This window comes from Lepidochelys kempii, chromosome 7 (genome assembly GCF_965140265.1).
Source record: "Lepidochelys kempii isolate rLepKem1 chromosome 7, rLepKem1.hap2, whole genome shotgun sequence".
Taxonomy (NCBI): domain Eukaryota; kingdom Metazoa; phylum Chordata; order Testudines; family Cheloniidae; genus Lepidochelys; species Lepidochelys kempii.
The window spans coordinates 21,179,613-21,202,039 of NC_133262.1; the positions used below are offsets into that span (position 1 = coordinate 21,179,613).

Below are 22,427 nucleotides of genomic sequence, written 5' to 3' on the forward strand. Positions count from 1 at the left end.
AGACTAACACGGCTGCTACTCTGAAACCTGTCCTTTTCTTTCTCCTTACAATGTGTATGATAATCAAGTTGGGCCATTTCCAGCACAAATCCAGGTCCCCTCCCCGACCCCCCCCCCCGCCCCAGTTCAGTACGTTTGTCCTGCATCCTTTCCGAACAGCAGTATCCCAGGGCCGGTCAGAAGCCAAGGACAGACAAGGCAAGACTTAAAGAAAGGGAAATGGATTCAGATCCATTCATAAGACTGGCATGCGTCTTGAACATTTCCAGCTTTGCAGACTACAATCTGCACTCAAACCAGCCTCCTACCCGCCCCCACCAACCCACACCGGGCCCTGTTAGAGAAAAATTCTCCGTGTGGTTTCTTCCAGGTTTTGCAGTCCTCAAAATATCCCCAAGGTATTTCTACCTCTCATTCACATGATCTTCACTGTCATGGCTCAGAGATCGAGTAAGCAGGGAAGCAGCCAAACATTCCTGCCTGCGCTCGGTTGGCTGTGATACAGACCAGGAGGGGGCAGGCAGCAGAGGGAGAGGAGGCGGAGGGGAAGGCAGAGGCAGAGGGAGGATAGGGTGCCAGATGCTTCCATTGACGACAAAACCCTCCGGCCAGCCCCTTTGCTTCTGCTTTGGCCAATGACGTGAGCGGCTTTGGTCGAGCCTCTTTCAAGCCTTCCTCTGCCTTCACTGTGATAACCTCCCTGGCAGTCATGTGACGGGGATATAGTACTACGCTAGCGGAGCTAAAGGACACATCAGCGGCCCGGCCAGCGCCGTTGCGAATCGGGACCCTGCCTCTAGGCAGTTTTCAGGGACAACATTTAACAAGCCCCCTCCCTAGGAGCGCTGTGGGGTTTGGCGCTTGCTGGGGGTGTCGCGCTGGTTCTGAATGCCACGAGGAGCGGCTGCCCGCTGGGATCTTGCTTGTCTTTGATTTGGGGTGTTGTTGTTTTTTTGGGGTGTTTTTTTTTTTTTTTGGTGTGTGTGTCTGTCCAGAAAAGTTCAGGTAAGGAGTAAAGGCACGTTTCTCACCCGCAGGGCGGGGGGGCTCTGTGTCCCGTAGCGTAGAGCACCCTGCCTGCAGGGGGCTGGCTGGGTTAGCGCTGCCCGCTGGGGCCAAGGGAAGGAAATCTCCGGGATTGCTGGGGGGGGGGATCCCCGGGAGGGGGGATGGGAACATGCTGGAGAGAAGCTCTGGGATCAGCGTTGGGGAGGGGGAAGGAGGAGATCCGGATTTGTTGAAGTGCCGTGCAAAGGGGGGTATGTGTGTGTGTGTGTGGGGGGGTCCTTCGTGCCATCCAGTCCCAATGGACTCTGGAAGATAAGACCCCACAAGCTGGCTGTATTTACAGGGGCTCCTCTTTCTGCAGGGGGCGGGGGAGCTGGTCGGGCAGGAGCCGGGGCGATGTTTATAACCATATGTTGGCCGGACTGGCAGCGAAGGGACAGTTTCCTCTGCCCAGCGCTGAGACCCGCTTCATTTGCAAGACGGGGCCAGGAATCACCCCGCTCTCCAAGCCAGGAGCCTGCCCGCTCTCTGCCGATGCAATGCGCCCCGGGATTAGACACTTTACCCCCCCCCCCAGTACCCCTCCCCCCGGACGCGGGGGAGGATTAGCTCTTTGCAGAAGGATAACGAGTAGATGGTTAACCCCCCCCCCCCCCACACACACACACACACTCTCTTTTCTTTGCACGGGGGTGGCCGCACCCGGCGTTGCGATGCATGGATGTGGATTGCAGAGGTCGGTTGTTTTGTGGCTCCGGACAGGAGCAAAAGGGAGACATCCTCCCCCCCCCCCCCACCGCCCCGCAGGAGAGCATCGGGCTGCAAAGCTCAAGCCCATCTCCCCCGGGCGCGCCGGGAGACGCGTGCCCCTCTGCGTGCAGGCCGGCCGGGGCTGCTCGGGAAGGCGCTGGTGGGGAGCCGGAGCAGGGGGAGGCTGTGTGTGCTCTGCTTGCAGGCTGTTATGGCAGTGTTGACAGGCGAAGCGGCGAGGCAGGGTTACTCTCGGTCAAGCTGAGCTCTGAGGCGGGGGGGGGGGAGCAGCATCAGTGCACTGGGTTCCTTCTCTCCATGTCCAGCCCCGCCAGGTGGGCTAAACACAGCCGGGCTCTTCAGCCATGAGTGCAGAGGAAACCCCAACTCCTGGGCTGACTCACAGCCTGGCAAGGCCCGAGGGGCTCTGAAATGCAGCATCCCCTGTCCCGTCTTTCTGCCCTGTGCAGCGCATCAGTTGCCGGGGCTCCATTCACTAATGAGAAATTAGCATAGAAATGCCTGGAACGAATGTGTGATCAGCATGTGCTTGCGACCGAGGCAGCGGATTATTGTTTCACCATCGCTGCTGCCAGGGTTGCTGTAGATTAAAGTGTTCCCTCTGTAAGAGGGCAGGGGAAAGTGGAAGAGCTTTTCAAAAGCCTGCTTTCTCTAAAAGTGTTCTGGGGCGTTTGCAAGCTGTGGAATGAGGAAACCAGATGAGCTGGAAAGCATTTTTCTGAACTTTCTAATAATGCTCAGGCTGTCCCCTAATACCACCCCTTTAAAAGTAGCTCTCACCAGATCATGCTGTATCAAATGCGTCCTCTCTTTAATGCACCTTGCAAAGGTAATTGTTGGCATGACTACTTTGTATTGTAAAATGTACTGTAATGAGGCTCCTTATCAGGAAAATTACTTTGGAGAACTAATTTCAGTAATGCGGCTCCCAGGCTGCTAATAGAAAATGGATTTTTCTATTTTGAAAATGCCTTTATATGTTAACTGGCTCCTGATTTCTTTGAAATTCAAGGCCCACAGTGTTTCAAAGTCACTTTATAGTCAGCTTTATGGACCAGCTGGAGCAGGATCAGGCCCTTCCATGCATTTTTAATCCTCAGAGAAAACCGATTTTCCTGGAAAATGGTTGTCAGCATATCCACAGCTGCTGAGCAAGCACCAATTGCCAAAATATGCTATTGGTGTTATCAGTTGTGTGATATGGTATTTCCTACGATGTTGTAAACATCACCAGGAATAACAGGCTGCTAAATTTCTGCCTATCTTTCAGCAAGCCGCTGAGGCCTTGACTTTTGTAATTTTTAATCTGAAACATTGCTGTACAGGGGCATATGTGTTCTATCCTTTTGTTAGTCAGTCACTAAACAGACAACTGTTAAACAGAACAATGTGACTCTGGCATAACATGCAAGAAAACAAAGCTGAGAACTCTTTTGCAACTTGGAGACCATAGTGCTGCTGTCCACTGTTAATCAGCTGCTACATTTCACCCCAGAGGTGGCTGCATTTCAGTGGCATAAGAAGTGAAGCCTCTTTTATAAATCATTTTGGAATGCTTATGGATGCAAATGCTGTGTATAAATGTTAGATATATGATATAATCATTATTTTGTATTAACCTAACTGGTTCTTGTTTCTTTGCAAATGTCTGGTTTGGGCCATATTTTTAGCCGCAGTACTGAGGGTCTTTTGCTCTTTAGATTGGCCAGTAGTGTGGCCATTTTGTCATTTATTTCAGTGGGAGCAAGAATGGCTTCCAGATTGAAATGGACATTTAAGAAATCTTTACAAAAAAAATGTTTTTCTATGCTGTTTGCTGCCACTCAGATACTTTCTCTCTCTCTCTCTCTCTCTCTCACACACACACACACACCAATCTCTCTTCAGCAAAAATGTCTTGTGTGCAAAATCTTTGTGGTCACAGCAATAGCAGTGAGAGGTTAGAGCTGGAGCAAAATGGGAATAGGCAGGATTTGAAGCCATCTGCCATATGGGAATGTGCCCTCCCCTCTGCCCCACATTAAACTGTGGTTATCTCTGCTTTTGAGGCAAGCAAGATATTAATCAGCGAACCCTTTTTAGAAGCAATAAAAGATTCACAGAGCCAGATTCTGATCTCTGTTCACTGGTCTACATCTGGAGTAACTCAGCTCCACTGACTTCTGTTGGAGTAATTGAATTTGCACTGAGATCAAAATCTGACTTGTAGTCCCCTAGGCATATTTCAGGTATGCTGGCAATCACTTTTACTATTAGAAATGATTATATGCTAAGGTCACAGAACATGGACACTAACCTTTGTTTGAACTTCCTCACTTTGAGCACAGGTGAGTATTTCATTATCAGTTTGCAAGAATAGATGACTGACAGTGGATGCAAACCAGGAAAATGTACAATTTGGCTTTTAATTCCCTTTTCTTTGGAACCACCACAACCCTCCTCCACACATAAACATAAATAAGGAAGCTGTAGCTTTAAGAAGTGTGTTTTTACTTTTACTTCCTGTGGAACATTAATAGACTGATGCTGATGGAGCATGTGAAGGTTGCTGTGCAGTGCATCAGCTATAGATTGAGTGCACAGATTTATTTTTATTTCCTCCTAGAAGACAGAGACAGAGGCAAATTGCAGATCAGGCAGCATAGGTGCCCTGGAGTAATAATAAACAGTTCCCACCCTTCCCAAAACCGGACACTATTGACTATTCATGGCAAAGTGTCCACAGCACAGCAGCAGAGCCTGTGGAAAATGACAGTGTGCAACAAGCTTGACTGGCATTTCCTTCATGCTCGGTCACATGCCTTCTGATTGCCTGTCCCTCTCTCTCAAACACACCCTTATTGACCGATCAAATTATATCTATCGCTGCAATCCACATACCTTCCACAGGGAGGCGTGTTTTATTATGTACATAGGCAGCTCAGTTTTCAGTCAGTCACCTTGAGCAGAGGGGAGGGCCCACGGCCAGTGTTCAGCAAAGTCTGCACATCTGCATTTTAGCTCCCTAAGAGTTATATCGTGCAGCCGTCAAGCAGTGTTTTCTCAGACAAAACTCCCAGTAAGACTGCTGTGCCTGAATTGAGGGCTGCAGGAATTGCATTGGCTTCAGAGGGAGTTTTGCCTGAGGGTTGCAAAATAAGCGTCGGAGCCTGTCGTTCTTTATTCAAGGGAGTAGTCCCACTGACTTCAACCAGAACACTCAAGTGAGTAAGAGGTTGAAGGATCAGGCCCATTGGCCCTACTAAATTGCGTGTGTTCAGAATATAACAAAATGCAGTCACTTGCTGTAGTCACAATGAGTTGAAATCCTACGCAAGAGCTTTGTTCCAAGTTCCCAGTTTAGAAGTTGGCACCATGTTTAGATCATCTCAAGGCTGTGTATTCAAGTGACAGGCAGCGTGGAATAATGAGGTGACACTCGCACAATCAGCTGGCCTGCCAGCACATGGTAATTAGCCCAGCATGGTGCCAGTCCTATTAAGGGTGATGCAGGTGATGATGACGTTAGTAAACTGATTCATTACATCTGGAAAGGAAAATCTTACTAGTAAATGCTGAAGCACAATAAATATTTTTGGCTCCTAGCAGATTGGTCCTTGTATTATGCAGATTAGCCTATATTTGAATAACTGAGACAGTGAAAAATAAAGTCAATGGAAAGCTATAAGATAAGGAAAGGATAGTATTCTTTCATGGACACAAGTTATAAACTTTATTTTTATTTGCTTTTTGGGTGGTAAAAATTTCAACACTTCCCCCCAACCCCATTCCCTTCTTTGGCTCTCTGTTTCCTTGTCAGACAAAAGATTATAAATGTATTTCCTCTTGCCAGTAATAGTCTGAGAAGGCACTGTAAATCTACAGAACACTTAGTTGTGAAATGATTTCTGAAAGAATTCTTTTGCAAACATGTGGTGCAATCTTGGAAAATGCCTAGGCACTCAGAATCCTTTGGGGGTGATACAGCAATGTGAAAGCATGTAGCAACATGTGTTCCCAGTGAAACTGCATGCAGTTGACTCTCATTTAAGCTGGAGAGATTTGTAGGTCTAGTGCATGGAGATGAATGATTAAACCTGACTTCTGACTGTCAATATTTTTGTTCCCTATATTCAGGCTTTCGCTTGAGCTTTCACTGTGTGGTATATGCTGGTGGGATATCCGTAACAGATTATCCAGGAATGGTGGATCACTTGCTTCCGGCTGATGAATATTTTTCATCCACAAGGTCCCCTGTTGGATACTTTGGGGACATGATGGCCGGTGGGAGGTCATACCAGATGCTGCCCTCACCGGTGTCAGAAGATGACAGCGATTCTTCAAGCTTTTGCTCTTGTTCCAGCCCCGATTCCCAGGTTCTCAGCTCTAGCTATGGAAGCACATCTAGCGCTGAAAGTCAAGATAGCATTTTAGACTATTTACTGTCCCAGGCTTCCTTGGGGAACACCCCTGCCTCTTGGTGGGACAAAAGGAGACTTCAACCAGTAGTGAAAGAGGAGTATTTCAGATTGCCTGAGTTCACAGTGGATATGGAAGATTCTGGACCATTTCAGCCCACACTTGAGGAGATTGAGGAGTTTCTGGAAGAAAACATGGAGTTGGATCTCAAGGAAGGGCCTAAAAGTGAGACCAAGGACTTGAGAGCTTGCAGCCAAGTTTCTGTTGCTTCAGTCCAGCAAAAAGACCATCTGGCACCTAGCGTTAATTTAAAAGAAAGTAAAAGCGAACAATCAAGTAGCTCAACAGAAGGTAGCGATGTTTCAAATGGAGCACTATCCCTGGAGGGAGGGATACCTGTCATGCTCCAAATTCAGCCTGTACAGATCAAACAAGAGTCAAATACAAGCCCTAGTTCACAAGGACCAGCACAAGAGAATATTAAAATTGCACAGCTCCTAGTCAACATTCAAGGACAGACATTTGCACTTGTGCCGCAGATTGTTCAGTCATCCAATTTGAACTTGTCTTCTAAATTTGTCCGCATAGCTCCAGTCCCTATTGCTGCAAAGCCTATTGGGCCAGGAGGCATGATCCAGGGTCAAACGGGGATCATCGTGGGCCAGAAATTTCAAAAGAACCCTGCGGCAGAACTCATTAAAATGCACAAATGTTCTTTCCCTGGCTGTACCAAGATGTACACTAAAAGCAGCCATTTGAAAGCGCACCTGAGGAGACACACAGGAGAAAAACCTTTTGCATGCACGTGGCCCGGTTGTGGATGGAGGTCAGTACTGTGATGCAGTAGTACTCCGTATCCAATAAACATATCATTCACTTGACATAATATGCCAGCCAAACAGGTTTGAACCAAGTTCATTTATAAACAATTTTGCTGTTCTTTGAAACCTGTTTGGTTGGTTTTAAAATTAAAACCACTTTTCTTAATGTTAGGGACTTTGGTGTGTTGAATAGCAGAACATTACTGTTGACATTCACTGTACGAAAGTCTAAAAAAATACCCCAGTGACTGGTATTTCATTTCATAATGGCCAGATTAGACTTGCTCCTGCAGATATTGCTTTGTATATTCATTGGTCCCATTGCAGCATACTATCTCCAATGTACCATTGATGCAAACTAGGACACACAAAGCAAATTGGGTCATTGGAGCACAGTCACTTCATTACTAGTACTACATGATTATATGTATTTGGAGATTCAACTACGTGGAGGTCAAATACAATCAGTGAAGGGCTATGAATGACATATATGCTTAATAAAACCCTAATAAAATTTTAAAACATTATAAGCAATTTTGTAATTTCCAGAATAAAATACTAGCTTGGGAATGCTGTCTCATCATAGGGTATGCTACTCCAATTTAATCTGTGTTTATTTTATGTTCTGGTTTAGAAATGTATATTAGTGCTCATCCAGATGTGCCCCTGAGTGTTGTACATTTCAAAAGTAATCAGTGAAAACAATCAGAAGGGGTGGTTAAAAATTTTCTGTCAAAACTTTTCTTCAATGGAAAATTGAGTTTTTGAATAAGTAAAAATTTACTTTAGCTTTAGCTTTCCTCAAAATTTTTGATTATTTGTTGGAAAACTGGAAACTGACAAATATTTCTTTTGTGATTAAAAAGTTGAAATTTCCCATGGAAACCCCTTCTCCTCCATTTTTCAGTCTGCTCTGGAACCCAGCCAGTTTCTTAACCGAGCAATGAAACTTCATACACTTTGATGAAAACCAAACATCATCTCAAATACCACCTGTTAAATTATACCAAAATGATTCGAAAGACTTGGCAAAAGGAAAAACATCCTGTAGTGCTTTGGTGAGCAATGTGTGGTTAGGAAATGGGTCACACTCATTGTGAACTGAAGAGATAAGAGGAGAGACATGAGTAAAATTGCAGGTGTGTGAGATATAGGACCACTAGGGATGGATGAATTTGTTTGAAAGGAAAAAGTCGGAACTAGTCTGAATCTTGTCCCTTTCCTCTAACTGATACACTGAGCTTTCCCCATTGCCACTAGGGCCGAGTGGATCATCTATAGCTAATACTTCCTGTGATCAGTTTCCTCCCTTTTCTCATTCATGGAGGCTCCATGAGCAGATTGCAATTTTCCTTCATTGATTTGCTACCAATGAAATTTTTCACAAGCTTTGTTTACTTCCAGCCTTGTGATTCAAATGAACTGAAATTCGACTGTGTCTCTCAGTTGTGATTGGTCACATAAATCACATGGCATTTTCCCATGCCCTCATTGGCATAGCATCATCCTTTCTATTTGACTTTCAGAGTCAATGCTTGCAAGGAGCATATTTAAGATTTTTTTTCTGCTAGTATCTGTGCAAACGTAACGCTTGCTTTCCATGAGCCATGATGCTGGTGAAACTTGATTGTCCAAATTTTTGTGGAAGGGGAACAAAACAAAGGGTTGAAATTTGGCCAAAGTTTAATTCCTTTAAAAAGCTGAATGAATGTTTGTGGGAAATTGATTTGCAATATTCAGCTAACCACTAGTGACAATGGTCCTGACCCAGGCATATTTGAGGTCAGAAGATGACTTGCCGGGGCTCTGATTGTGTCTCTATCTGATTCCGCATTGATTTCAGCAGTGCAAGATCAGACCTCAGGAGTCTGTGAATTGTTCTTTTGTGGATGATCTTCTGTGGATGTATCTTATGAGAACACTGGTATTGTCCAGAATGTCAGTCAAAGGTGAATGATTAGGAATGCATAAGCAGCAATATAGACCAATATTCCCTGGGGTGCCTCCCATGAAGTGACACCAAGGATGAGTGTAGCCTCTGTATGTCCACAACCTCACAAGGGTTGAAGTCTAGTGTGAACGGTGCGTAGCAAAAATGCCAAGAGGCATGTAAAGAGAAGTACCGATCCAGATGGTGAGTACATCTAGAACCTGTAATTTAAAGAGCCAAATGCTTGGACAGCCATAGTTCTTTATGGGCAGAAATCCAGTAGAGCCTAGGGATTAAATAACTTCCATACAAAAAAGGCTTGTTTCTGGCTGTTGGATGTTTTTCCAAACCCCTCATTGTGGTTGCATCTTTGCACTTAGGATAACTGAGAGCATAAGCCAGAACCCCGGATTCAAATGCCCCATAACTTTGGATGAGTTCTGATCCCAGTTTGAAATTTTTCAGCTGGGGCCCATCACTAACATAGACCAAGGAGGGGGCAGACTTTCAAAGGGGCTGTTTCCCTCTATCACAAATCTCTTAGAACAAGCTTGAGATTCCAGCACTCCCATGTGTTCTTCTCAGACATCAAAGTCAGATCTGCAGTGACATACCATAGCTAGAGCAGTGAGCACAGAATTACACAGTCTCCTTTCATCAGTAAAGCATGTTTACCTTTTCCAGAAGTTCAGGGAGAGCTGTGAGCTCACATGACTAAGTCAAGTACATCTGGAGTCTGTTCTCAGTTTTATATCATCCCAAATGAATTTATGCACTGAAATTCTGCTGCTGGTTTCTTCCACGTTCTTTTCCTTTCTTCTCTGCGTGTGTATGGTGTATTTCTTTTTCAGCAAAATGAACTTAAAATCTGAGTTCATGGAAAATAGTAATTTAGAAAAATGCTGCTTGGTATCATTTGAGTCATAGTGTTTAGCTACAAGGGGGGTGTCTGTGTAAAAGCTTTTCCTTCTTCCTGTATGGACAGAACAGCTAAACTAAAACAAACTCCCAACCAACCGTATGTCATCTTTAAGTGTAGCAAAGCAAAGTGATGGGAAAGGTTAAACTTTTGCAAGCCTCATACAGCATGGGATTCCCAAGTTCCTTTCTGAATGCTGACCACTACCAACTTTTGCCCCTCCATCACAGAACGCGAGAGCTGCTCTTTTCAGTCTTAAGCAATATGCAAACAGCAGAGTACAGAAACTGCCAGTGACCCATTTAGTCCAGTATCCTGTTGTACCAGTCAGAGCATTGATCCGTGTCAGACCAGGCTACACATTACGTTCATCTAGGTCAGTGGCTAATGCCTGCCACTTCTGAGAAGGGCAAAACCATGAAACTCACACCTGAACTTCAGTATCTTATGTAGGAAATTTGGTGAAGACAGATGCAAGCTACTGCACTTTCGAAGGAACAGTTTAAATGGCTGGTAAACCATGCTGATGAATCTGAGTTAGTTGTAACTTCTCAAGATGATGATCTTGGCAATGATAGAGTATAGGCAAGTTGCTGGAGTTGCCTGCTCAGGGCACCACAATGGCCCAAAAATGTGAATAAGATTCTTGGGGCTGATTCTCATTTACACTGAGACCCCTCTACACTGCATAAAGATGTGGCTGTGTTAAAGGAAGCTTACTGTGTGAGGCTGTGTATTTCCTGAGCACACAGTGCGTTACAGGACATAAGGAAAGTCCAGATGCCGTAACTCAAGCAGGAGGTGTCGGGGGGAGGGGGAGAGATCCCTGTGGGGATTCCCTCGCCGAGATAGATCCCTCACAACGTCCTGTTAGGTAGGAGGCTTTTCCTTCTAACTTAAAAGGCCACAAGGCTCGAGCCCAAGCTTCTTGGATCCCCAGGGACACCTGCGAGGCCTGGGGCATCCACACAGAGACCCTGTGCTTCTGCTCTGGCCCTCATACAATGTGTTGTTTCCCCATCCCTCTACCATATTCCAGCCCCTCCTCCCTCAAACTTGCCCAATCTCTACCGTCTGCCCTAGCTGGCATCTCCAGAATGGCATAGAGGCTTCTGCAGGGTCTTGAGGATGGGGAAAGGTGCTGTGGAAATGGTTGAGCCTTTCTTCTGCATGGGAAGGGGGAGATGTGCCTGAGGAGCCCCTGTGTTTGGATCTTGGGGTCACTATATGGTGCCATTATTGTTCTTTATTGTAGCTCTCGGGATTGTGGCCACATTGTGGGCACTGCCCCTCCCTGTGTCATAGGAGTGGTACAGAAAGGGCTAGTTGGATGCTCCCTTTCCTACAATACAAGACGAAGAAGAGCGAGGGCACACAGTGACATTTAAAAGGCAACAGAAAGGAGCTACTTTATTATGAAACTTCTAGTTAACTGATGGAACTGGAATGTGCAAGAGGTCAGACTAAATGATCACGATGGTCCCTTCTGACCTTAAAGTCTATGAGTCTATAACTCAGCGCGACTGGATATTTTTAGTCCTCGTATGATTGTTATTTGTTGGAGCAATATTCTGCTTTGTACCCTCCTTTGTTATTTACATTCTTGCACCCCCCACCACTCCTGCTCCAATGCCCAGAAAGTGCACTTCAGCTCTCAGGAGCTGAAATAATTGTGCTCTCTGAATCTCCTTTCTCTTTGGGAGGCTACTTTATTTCTGAATTTAGAGGGAAACTGTGAAGGGCCGACAGGCACCCTCCCAAGTCCCTGGCAGCCTTGCCTTTGAAATAAATCCCTCAGGTGGAAAATACTTTCACCTGTTCCCGAAGTGAGAATTCTAACAAGATGCAATCACTCCCTTACAAGATAGGTCTCCCTTGAGCAGAAGCTGATAGTCTGTCTAAATAGCGTGATTCAGTTTCCTGACTGAAGCCAGCAGGTATAGTGGAAGGAAGGCAACAAACTCAGTGTCATTCTGCACTTACAGGGCTACATTCATCCTTGGCCCATCTCCATCAATTGCAGTGGAATTACAAGAGGGGTGAATTTGGCTCCTTCTGTTTGTGTGAGATTTCCAAACAGTCTGTCTTTATTTCGGAGGAGCTGTCATTTCGTAGGTGCTGGGATTATAAAATTTGGGCTGCTTATTTGTAAGTGGGGCCTCTTTTTCATTTGCTACTTGTTTGAATTTGGAATTCCATCAATTTTTTTAGACTGTAAGGCGAGACGGGACCTTTATCGTCATTTAGCCTGATCTCTGAATATCGCAGGCAATAGAATTCTAGCAGCTTTCCTGTTCTAACTTTTGGGTTGTTTTTTTTTGTAAACACAGGGAGAGAGAGGGGGGTTTATTTCTGTGGGGCCCGGTAAGGTGATCTTTCCACGAATGCTGGGTAACAGCATTGCAACATTCTTACTTCTTCAGCTAAGGGCGTCGTTATGAGGTTAAGTGTATTTTTATCATATTAACTCACAGTAGCGTCCATGGCTCACATAACACACACATCTCTGACATATGACTCCCTCCCCTCTCCCTTGGTGCAATTGCCAGGGACCCATTGCAGTTGTCTTGCTCTGAGCTTGTTTCAGGTCCTTCCATCCCACTTTTCCTTGTGTTTTATAATGATACTGACAACACAGAGACCTGGATGAGGCAGCCCTGCATCTTCCGGCTCCTGCCTCTGCCATGAGGATTGCTCTGTGTTTGTCTCTCAAGGACCTCTCTCCTGAGGTAGATTTCTCTTCCACCTGAGAAAGTGACTACCTTTCCTGGCAAACAAATCAGTTCCTTGTCCAACATGTCTGATCCCATGTCTGTCAACTTGCCACTATGATATGTTGGTGAGGTCCTAGCAGCTCTCAGTCTGCAAAGTTCTGTATAGTGTATGCTGCCCTTCCCTTTCTCTCCTGTTGAGTTGCTCTGAAAAGTTTCTCAGAGTCCTATGATCTCATGGTTCTTAAAGATAATTCCTTTAAGGACACTGCATCAGGGCCAGCCCAATGGAGGAGTTTCACAAACAGTTCTTGGTCATGTCAGTGTTCCAGACTCTGGTCATGGCTGGGTACCCACTGCTGGAAAGGGCTAGCAGTGTTAGAGAGAGAAGTGTTCACAGGTGCAGATGGGCCCAAATTCAGCCCTGAATCACGACACTCAAGAATTTTGGGAAAGTTTGGAGCTGTATCAAAATCTTAACTATCCACTCTCTCTGTAGTGGACAGTGAAATAAAAGCTTAGAATAAAAAAAAAATCCTAAATCCAAACACACCAAACTTTAGCAAAGTTTGGATCCTGACTATCAACTGGTAGCATGGGATCATCTCTAGCTGCAATTAGTATGTATTTTCTTACATGAAGAATTTAGAGTGTGAGCTGTAAAGTCTCTTTCCACCTGAAATGGTGCTCTTTATTTCCCCTCCAGAAAAATAGTATATTTACACAAGTGGTATTGTGTTGGTTTTGTTCCACAAATGCACATTTTCCCACATGTCCTTTCCCCTATTTATTCAGCAAACACTCATGACTTCATGTATTTATTGTAAATAAACAGCTGGTATGGTTTCTTGAGAGTTCTTTTTCTATGCCACTCTCTGTTAGTGTTCTGGCAACTCACATTCATCACCCTTTGTTGGACAGCAGCTCTGCGTGCATCCAGAGGGAACTGTCTTAGCATGACATTGTTAACACTTGGGCTCCCAGCACTGGTCTAGGCTAGAAATAGCACCAACCCAGCCGCTCGGTCCCAAGGTTTAGCTGGTTTATCTGAGTTTAAAATGGGCCTCCGAGATTCACGATGGCTATTTGGCGACTATTCCTTGGCTGTTGTGGGTGGGAGGTGTCTAAAAATAAAACGATATTGGGGAATCTAATTTTGGTAACTGAGGGCCAAATCCTTATCTCCATTTGTACCAGTGCAGATCCAGAGTAGCTGCAATGTAGTCAATAGAGTCATCCTGGGATTTACTCCAGTATAACCGTGAGCCGGAATTGACATTAATAGCCCTTTATTTAATCCTTTGGGAGAAAAGTTTCTTCTTTTCTTAGGTCAATTCAATAAGCCAAGTGGCTTCAGAGTAAGCATGGCTGACTCTGCCTGGGTAGTCCCTCACATAGTATCTGGCCACGGTCTCACAATCTCGTTGTGATTGAGGATATTGCCATTCCTCCATCATTCTGAGCATGCCAAGGTGAGACTGGCAGAAGCCTTAGCTTTGGAGCATCGGTGGTGGTCTCTGCACAGGAGAGGCCCAGAACTGGAGTTTAAGGAAGATGCTGTGGGTTAGAATTGATGTGCATTGGCAGAGCTTTGTGGGGTTTGGGATTGGAATAGCACGGGGTGCTTGCTGCAGGTCAGGAGTGATGATGCATTAGCCGGGTTGTGTGTATGTGTAGTCAGGGGTTAGGGTAAAGCTTATACACCGGTAACCCCTTTAGGGCCTGTCTCCTGTCATTGCTATCAGTTCTAATTTGCATGAGCCCCAAAGAATGATGCAATGAAGTGTAGTGTGTTACTGCTGTCCTCTGCTGGATAGAATGAGAACTGCTCGACTGTATGTCATGGGCCTTATACTGCTGACATATTCTCTTTTAGCTTAAGTGTTTGGGCTTCTGCAGCAGGAGGACTTGAGTTCTATCCCTGATGATGCCATGAAGTTCCATGCATGCAGCATGGGCCATGGAAAAGTAGCAATGGCATAAAAGAATTAGCAGCAAAAATCTGAAGAGGGTTTTCTTTTCTAAACCTCTGCTTGCAGGTTCTCCAGATCAGATGAGCTCTCCCGGCACAGACGCTCCCACTCTGGAGTGAAACCTTACCAGTGTCCTGTCTGCGAGAAGAAATTTGCTCGAAGTGACCACTTATCCAAACACGTGAAGGTGCACCGGTTCCCTAGAAGCAACCGCTCTGTGCGCTCCGTGAACTGATTGGTCCCACCTACCCCTTGCCACCTGTCCGTCCCGGAACAGCCGACAACAGCACTTTGCTCACTATATTTCTTGTGATAATTTATTTGTCTCCATAGAACGGTCAGCGCTGTTACTTCACACTACCACCTCTGAATGTTTTGTGTCCTGCCAACATGATTTGAGAACGAAGTTCTTTTGGGGGAGGGTGGGGTGGGTTTTTTATTAATATTATTATTATTTTATTTTATTTTCCTTTCCTTCTATCTTTCCCTTTGCTGCTGCTTCTTTTTGGAAATTACAGTGTTTTATTTTTAGCTGTTTTCTGCTGCACAAGGCAAATTTATGGGCTACTTGCTGCTAGTTAATTATAGTCCTGGCATTCCTGAGGGCTTTGCTCATGTACAGAGCCATTCATTGTGAGTTTTTATTAAGCTGGTCTATTTGTCCAGTTTGGAAACAGTAAATTCCTTTTGAAATGAAAACAGCTCCTTTGTTTTTGAGTCGCCTGAGCCAAGGATTTGGGGGGGCAGGCAAAAGGAGGAGGAGGAGGAACAGTTGGGAGATGGGGAGTAGTGGGATTGGAATTTGGGCCTCTGATTTCTCCAACACACCATCCTTCAGTGGTCCTTGCCGTTCATAACTTGGTCAGCAAATCTCGTGCACCTGGAAACTGGATCTGACAATGTCCTTAAAACAAAAAACCCAAACGCTCGGCCCAGATTCAATGGGCTGGAATGAAGGCCTTTCATTATGGATCCGTGTAAACTGCCTGCATGCCTTCCATCTTACGTGGTCAATGTGTTGAGCGTGGGGGAGATGCCCACATATTTAAGGAACCAGTGATTACACCTTGGCTCTGGCTGAAACTGTCCTCTTCATTATCAGGAGTGTTGTCTAGTGGTTAGAGCAGGGGAGCCTGGATGTCAGGACTCCTAGTTTCTATCCCTGGCTCTGCTGTTGTCTCACGGTGTGACACTGGGCAAGCACCAATCCTGAAAGGTGCTGGGTGGGCATCTTTAACTCCCCCTGACTTCAGCAGATGCCTGCAGGCTTGGGCCCTGAATCTCTTCATAGCTTGGTTCCCCCATCTGTACAATCAGGATAATAATACTTATATCCCACCCAGGAGAGATTGTGAGGCGTAATTAATGTTTGTAAAAGCACTTTGAGAGCCTTAGCTGACAGGGATCTTTAAGTGCAAAGCATTATTTTATTATTAACAGCCATGTCAGAGTGTCACACAGCTGGGGTGAGTGAATGGGTGGGAACAGTAGAAACAAATACATACGGTAGCTACCTAAGTGGCTAAGAAGGGAATTTTAAACAATAATCAGATGTTATCATAACAATATTATGTTTGTGTTTCTTTTTTTGTTTTTATTTTTTAACTCTGCCAATTGTAGGACTCTTTAGAATACAGTAGAATTCAAAAATCAGAGATGATTATATAAAGGATATTGCATTTCCTTTCCACTCACAGATGGCATCTGTCTGTCTTCTTGTCAGCCAAATGGGAAATAAAACACTGCAATTCTCACATTAGTAGGTAGAAGTGGAGAACATACTGTATGTAAGAACAGTAGAGCTAAAACTACCTTATTTTAGGAATGCATTCCTTTTGTCCTCTAGAAATTAATATAAATGAACTATCTTTTGTTGACTGGTTTATCTCACATCCTATGAATGTATGTAAATAAAACTGTACATAGATGCATATCTATATAAAATATCTTTTAATAACATATCAAAATTTGTGTAAATTGGAAACAAAAATATCTATAATGCCAGTGTACATAAGTTACAATTCTGTATATTTTCTTTTGTTCTTCATAAAATATATTTACTTTGACAATAAAATGAAAATGGAAATTTTAAATCCCTTTTGAAATGATTTTTTTCCCCCAATCATGTTTGAGAGAAGAAATTAGATCTTGAGTTTTGTTTCACCTGGACATAACTTCTTAGGTATGGGGTGAAAGGGTGAGGCTGGAGTTGGTCCACAGTGAACTTCAGAAGCTTTTGTGATCCTGATAGGCCCAAAGTTAACTGTAGTGATGTTTGCTCTGCTTCATGTGACAGGCATAGGACCAATATTCAGCAGGGACCAGAGCTCAGAAATTATTGGGGGTCCTGAGACATTTCTGTTCCCCCTTCTATTCTATTTAAGTTTTCATGCCATGCCTGTCAGTCACTGTGGTGCCCTCTTTGGTATCTGACTGCCATGGAACATATTTGCAGTGCAAATGTGGTTAACAAATGAAAAGCTAACAGGGCTGAAGGCAGTGGGGGTCTAGTGGTTAGTGTGTAGAATGAGGACTCAGGGCTGCAGGGTTCTAGCCATGGCTCTGTCAATAGCTCGCTGCGTGACCCAGGGCAAAGTACTGAACCACTCTATGCCTCAGTTTCCTCATCTATAAAATGGGCATAATGATACACCACAGAAATATTGTAGGGGTTTAATTATGTTTATAAGATGCTAAGATGAAAGGTGCTAAAGAAGAGAAGGGATTATTATTAGTAATAATAGTCATAGGGCTAGATTGTGAAATTAAGCAGCCAGTAGGAAGATCCTGTATGACATAACACAGATTTAATTGCTAATTCACTTTGGTTTGATTTTCTTGTGAAAGCCTTATATTCAACAGAATGGTACATGAGATCTGAAAGCCCTCCGTGCGTCTGGGGAGGAGGACAAATTCTGTCCTGCTTTCTACTCCTCTTTCACAGAATTGGGGCATAAAATATGCTCCTCTCACGCTCTGCACAGAGGACACCTGTACTGCCTGGAGCCTGTCTGTCTTTTCACCATTTGAGGAGGAACTCAATGATGTATTTCCTGTCAGCATTGTGTCTGCATCTATGCAGGAACTGCTATACTGGGTCAGACCAGTGGTCCACATAGTCCAGAAACATATCCCTAGTAATGTCCAATACCAGACTAACTAGCACTTAGGGACAGTGTATGTTATTTTCCTGACTCACAGGTTACTCCACCAAAAGATACTGACATATGACTCAAGTCTTTCTATAACTTTGATGGTGGTCTTACAGAATCCTTGCATGACCAACAACAAAGCTCAGGAATGCGTCAAACCAGGTTTCGGTCACCACTGTGTGTTGTTAACTCATAAAATGTGGGAAGATCATAGTCCTAAAAGCACTAGACTGCTGGTTGCATGCAGGCTTTGAATAGTAAACATTCCCCCCTCCCATCCACTCTCTTTACAGATGTTATATATTAAACCAGTTACTTTACATTAACAAACACAACAATCTCAACCCCATCTTCCTTGTAGCTCTGATATGAATATAACTTTGCAATCTACTCTAAAATGAACTGGAAGCAGAAATTCTTATGCCTCTGCAGTAGAAGGTGTTTAAAGCAGAACTGGAGTTATTAAAAAAACCTACTATTAGAACAGAGCAAAAGTGAACATTTTTTTAACCCTAGTCTGGGTCCTGTTGCAACCTAGAATATTTTGTTTTCCATGAAATGGCATATTCACATTTCAAAAAAAAAGTGTATGCATTAAGAAATGTGTATGCCTGATTGTTAGGCAAACTGATATCGTTCCAAAAGAAATTTGAAAACTTTGAAATTTTTGCTCAAAAATAGGGCCATTTACGGGGTGCAAGTCGTGCCATTGTTGAGTGAAAGTTTATAATGTTTCAGGGGATTGTCATGAAAATTGGACAATTTTTGAAAATTCCAAATGAACTTTTTGAATTTTACATAGACTTACTTGCATACATCCACCTATTGTGGACATAGGCCCTGATCCAGTAACGCATTTATGCAATATTTAACTTTGGATTTCTGAGTTGATGATAATAGGACTACCTATAGGCTTGAATTTAAACATATGCTTACGTTCTTACGTCGATTGGGACCATAACTGGAGACACCTTAGCTATGTTCCTTATTCAATAAAGCATGTCTTTTCAGCAAAACACTGAAACACCTTATCTTTATGAACATGCTTAATTCCTATTGACTTCAGCCATCTGCAGTTGCAGTCTAGAAATATAAATAAATGACATATTGACCCTAACATAAATCTATAAGATGATGGTCATGATCCCAAGGTTTGTATGTTTCTCTAAAATATTTTAATGGCCATTTTTGGTTGCTGTCATCTTAATTTCTTCAGAGTTCAGTGGAAAAAATATATTAAATGATAGAAGGTAAGAAATAAAGTCTGATGAAGTCAAATGCAGGCATGGCATAGGCATAATAATAAAGGGATGTTGACATTAACATGCTTGACATATATCTAGTTTACCTTTGACTAAATGGAAGCTTAGAATGGTTTAGTGATTTGTCCAAGATCACACAGCAAGGCTGAGGTAGAGCTGGGAATAGAAATAAGAAGTCATGAAACTTAGTCCTCTGCTCTACCCACTGGAGCGGACCACATGTAGATAACACACATTAGATTACAGAAGACAAAGAGTAACAGAACTTAAGGGCGGGACATCAGATAAGAGAAGGTCAGAACAGGGCACTAGATAAAGTCAGGTTGTATTGATAATTATTACAATGGGAAAAGATGCCCACGAGAGAAAAAGAACCAGTTTGCCAAGCTCCTGATTTCCTGGCTCACTACTTAGCCTGGCCACACTCACTGGGTCTGGCTCTCCTGTTACTTACTTCAGTTTTATATCAGTGTAACTCCATTGGCTTCAGCGGAATTACTCCCAATTTACACCCATGTGATGGGAGAATCAGGCCTGGTCTCAGGCTCTGATTTGGAGTGGTCAATATCCATGTGCGTCAATCCACTAGCTTCAGTGGGCTGACTCGTGATTAAGGGTAGCAGAACTGACCCTTCTGGGAGGATGTCAGTATTTGTGTATATTTTTTTCTCATTACTGTGGGGACTGTCGCACACCAAGGATTGTTGCAGTCTCTCTGCTTCCTTCCCCTGGGATTTCCTGATCTACAGGGTAAATGGTAGGAGGAGGTTGGAACAGTTTCTCCTTTTCTAACATACCACTTAGACATTTAAACCAAACAAGCAGGTGACTTCAGAACAAAGCAACTGGCACTGAGCCGAGGTTAATGACTACAGTGATCTCCTTGCTGTTATGTAAGCATTCGTGTTTTGTAACACGGGAACTCAGTGGCTCCAGCTTGCTGATCCTGCCATCCCCTTCACGAGAAATAGCAAAGGTGTGGACAGGAATGTGGTTTTCCTTTTCCCACCTAACAGCACCTATTAAATCTGTCCTGTTTGGTTCACTGAGCATTACACATTGTAGTAAAATGCCAGTTGTTCTCTTATTTAGAAATACCATAGATGTGGCCCTTCTAAGGAGCACAGGCCTGATTGCTGCGGATGCTCACTGACTTCAGTGGGAGTTGTGGGCATTTAGCAACTCACAGGAGGTGCTCAGCACCTAGCTGGATCGGACCTATAAGGCCTGATCTATCTGCCATGGAAGTTAATGGGAATCTTCCCATTGCTTTTCATGGGAGCCAGAGTGGGTCCTTAATCTGTTACAACAATACTTCCCCAAGTCTATATTGTGCTCTCACTTTTTTGTGGTGAAGCTGACATGATCCCATTTAAGGTGGCCCCTCTTTTCTCTAGATAGGGCTGAATGATCTCCTTGGCGAGCATGCTGCTGAGAGCTTTCATCAATGTCCCTATCCTACCCTTAATTTTATTCTCCTAAGGAGTGTGTATGTCTTGGCCTGCATTCTGCTAAAATAGGGTCATTCGTAAGGTTTCCTATGGTTTACAACAACATTAGTAAGGCATCCTATGGTTTCGAACAACATCCGAGAAGGTTCCTGCCAGCTGGAGAAGAGGGCAAGGTTGCATCTTTCTGCTTAGTTCTGCAAGCCAAAGTATTATGTAAAACAGAAATGAAATATGTGAATGACAAGTTAACTCTTTGAAAGACTGGGAGACATAGGGCCTGATTTTCCTCTCACTTACACCAGGGCAAATAAGGAATAACAGCTCCATGGATGTCAGCGGAGTTATCACAGTTCTGAACCTGGTATTAATGAGAGGTGAATCGGACCTGTTGTTTTTCTGGAAAAGAAAGGAGAGCAGGAGGTATGTTAACAAAGGGAGGTATTCTCCTGCCTCCTCCAACATGCACAGAGGTTTGGGCCTCATTTATACAGCAAAAAGTACCCCTGCCTTCCTATTATATAGCCCTGCAAGAGGGTCCTTGGTGGAACCATCACAGCAAAACTAGATTAGACCCCAAGAGGGAGAAGAAGCTAGTGGTTAGAAATGGGGGGTTGGATGAAAGGATAACAGGGGTCTCTTCCTGATGTTGCAACTGCCTCCCTGTGTGACCTCAGGGAAGTCATTTAACTGCCCCGTGCCTCAGTTTCCCCTAGTGTTAAATGAGAATAATAGATCTGCCCCACCTATATATTATGAAGCTTAATTCATGTGTGCTTTGAGCTCCTTAGATGAAATGTGACATAGGAGTTACTATACAGGGGTTTTTAGCACACACCTTGACATAGTGTCTGAGCACGTACCAGCAGCGCATCTAAGTAAAAATATAAACCACTATTATTTTACCTCTCAAAATATTCCGGCCAAAATTCTCAAACCTAAGTGCCTAACGGGAGGTTCCTAAATCTCTGGCTAGGCACCGACATAAGAAAGGCATGATTTTCAAAAGCACTGGGTAGCTGCAACCTTCATTGACATCACTGGGCATTGGATTGGGCTCTCAGAGTTGATATAATGTTCTGACTGGAAAGAGAAGTAGCAGGCTATTGTGCAGAAAAGACTCCAGGCATTTTATAAAACCAGCCTCCAATAAGCGCAAGAGTGCCACGGAAGCCGGGTTTGGCTGCCGGAGAGCTGGCTTTTCCTGAGCATTCTAAAACTGGCAGCCAGGTCGTCGCCCACTTTTTGTTTTCTCTGATGCGTGTTCTTTTTCCAGAGACAGCGCGCCCCAGACCTTGGAGAGCAGAAATTAGATTCATTCACAGGGAAGGTCCCCAGTGGCAGATAATGAGGGTAAAGTGTTTGCAAATTCAGTTATGCCAGAGAATGGCCACAGTGGGATCAGTGCTGTTTGGAAAGGGGGCTGTGCGAGACAGAGCAGGAGTTATAGCACGTGAGCTTCAGTGTGCACTGATTCAGAAGTTCCCCTCATTGGCTGTTTCAGAAAGGGAGCATCCAATAGGGTTTAAGCTGCTCCACTGGAAAACCTGAGAGAAGGTGATGATTCTACATGGTGAATACCTGCCCAGGATAGGGAACCTACCTGATGTGTGGAGATGTAAATTATACCTGCCGGCCCTGGCTTTTCTGTAAATGGCCTCTGAAATGGAAGAGGTGGATGATCATTTTGTCTTCCAGAAGCAACCAATGAAACATCTGCCCCCTACGATGAGGTCTATAATCAGGTCCTTGTGAGTTTTGAAGTGGGAGTCCCAGCAGCATGCTGAAAGGTGGAGGGGTCACCTGCTGAGGTTTCCTTATCGATCTCAGTGCTATTCAGGAAAGTTTAATGGAAAAAGAGGGGTGAAGGGCTTTTTTCTATCAGAAAAGAGAGTCTGTAATATGTAGCTGACAAGTATATCCGGTAAACCCTTCCTCTTCTTGTCACAGGAATGAATGAACCAACTCGAGGAGGGTCATTCACTTGCCATCTGGAATAATTTTTCTGTTCACGATGAATAACTGGTAAATAAA

The 22,427-nt window shown here is 44.2% G+C and overlaps 1 protein-coding gene across 3 annotated transcripts; it reads left to right on the forward strand.

Moving 5' to 3' along the window:
- Positions 1 to 681: 681 nt before the first annotated feature.
- KLF15 (KLF transcription factor 15) lies at positions 682 to 16,532 on the forward strand. Of its 3 annotated transcripts, none has more exons than XM_073351335.1 (3): positions 682 to 1,005; positions 5,896 to 7,003; positions 14,598 to 16,532. In XM_073351335.1, the coding sequence occupies exons 2-3, from the start codon at positions 5,961 to 5,963 to the stop codon at positions 14,764 to 14,766; spliced, it is 1,212 nt and encodes a 403-aa protein (XP_073207436.1). In that variant the 5' UTR covers positions 682 to 1,005; positions 5,896 to 5,960; the 3' UTR covers positions 14,767 to 16,532. The 3 variants fall into 3 exon arrangements, with proteins under 3 accessions (XP_073207436.1, XP_073207435.1, XP_073207437.1); XM_073351334.1 differs by lacking the exon at positions 682 to 1,005 and adding an exon at positions 1,930 to 2,608; XM_073351336.1 differs by lacking the exon at positions 682 to 1,005 and adding an exon at positions 3,470 to 4,982.
- The last annotated feature ends 5,895 nt before the right edge of the window (positions 16,533 to 22,427 follow it).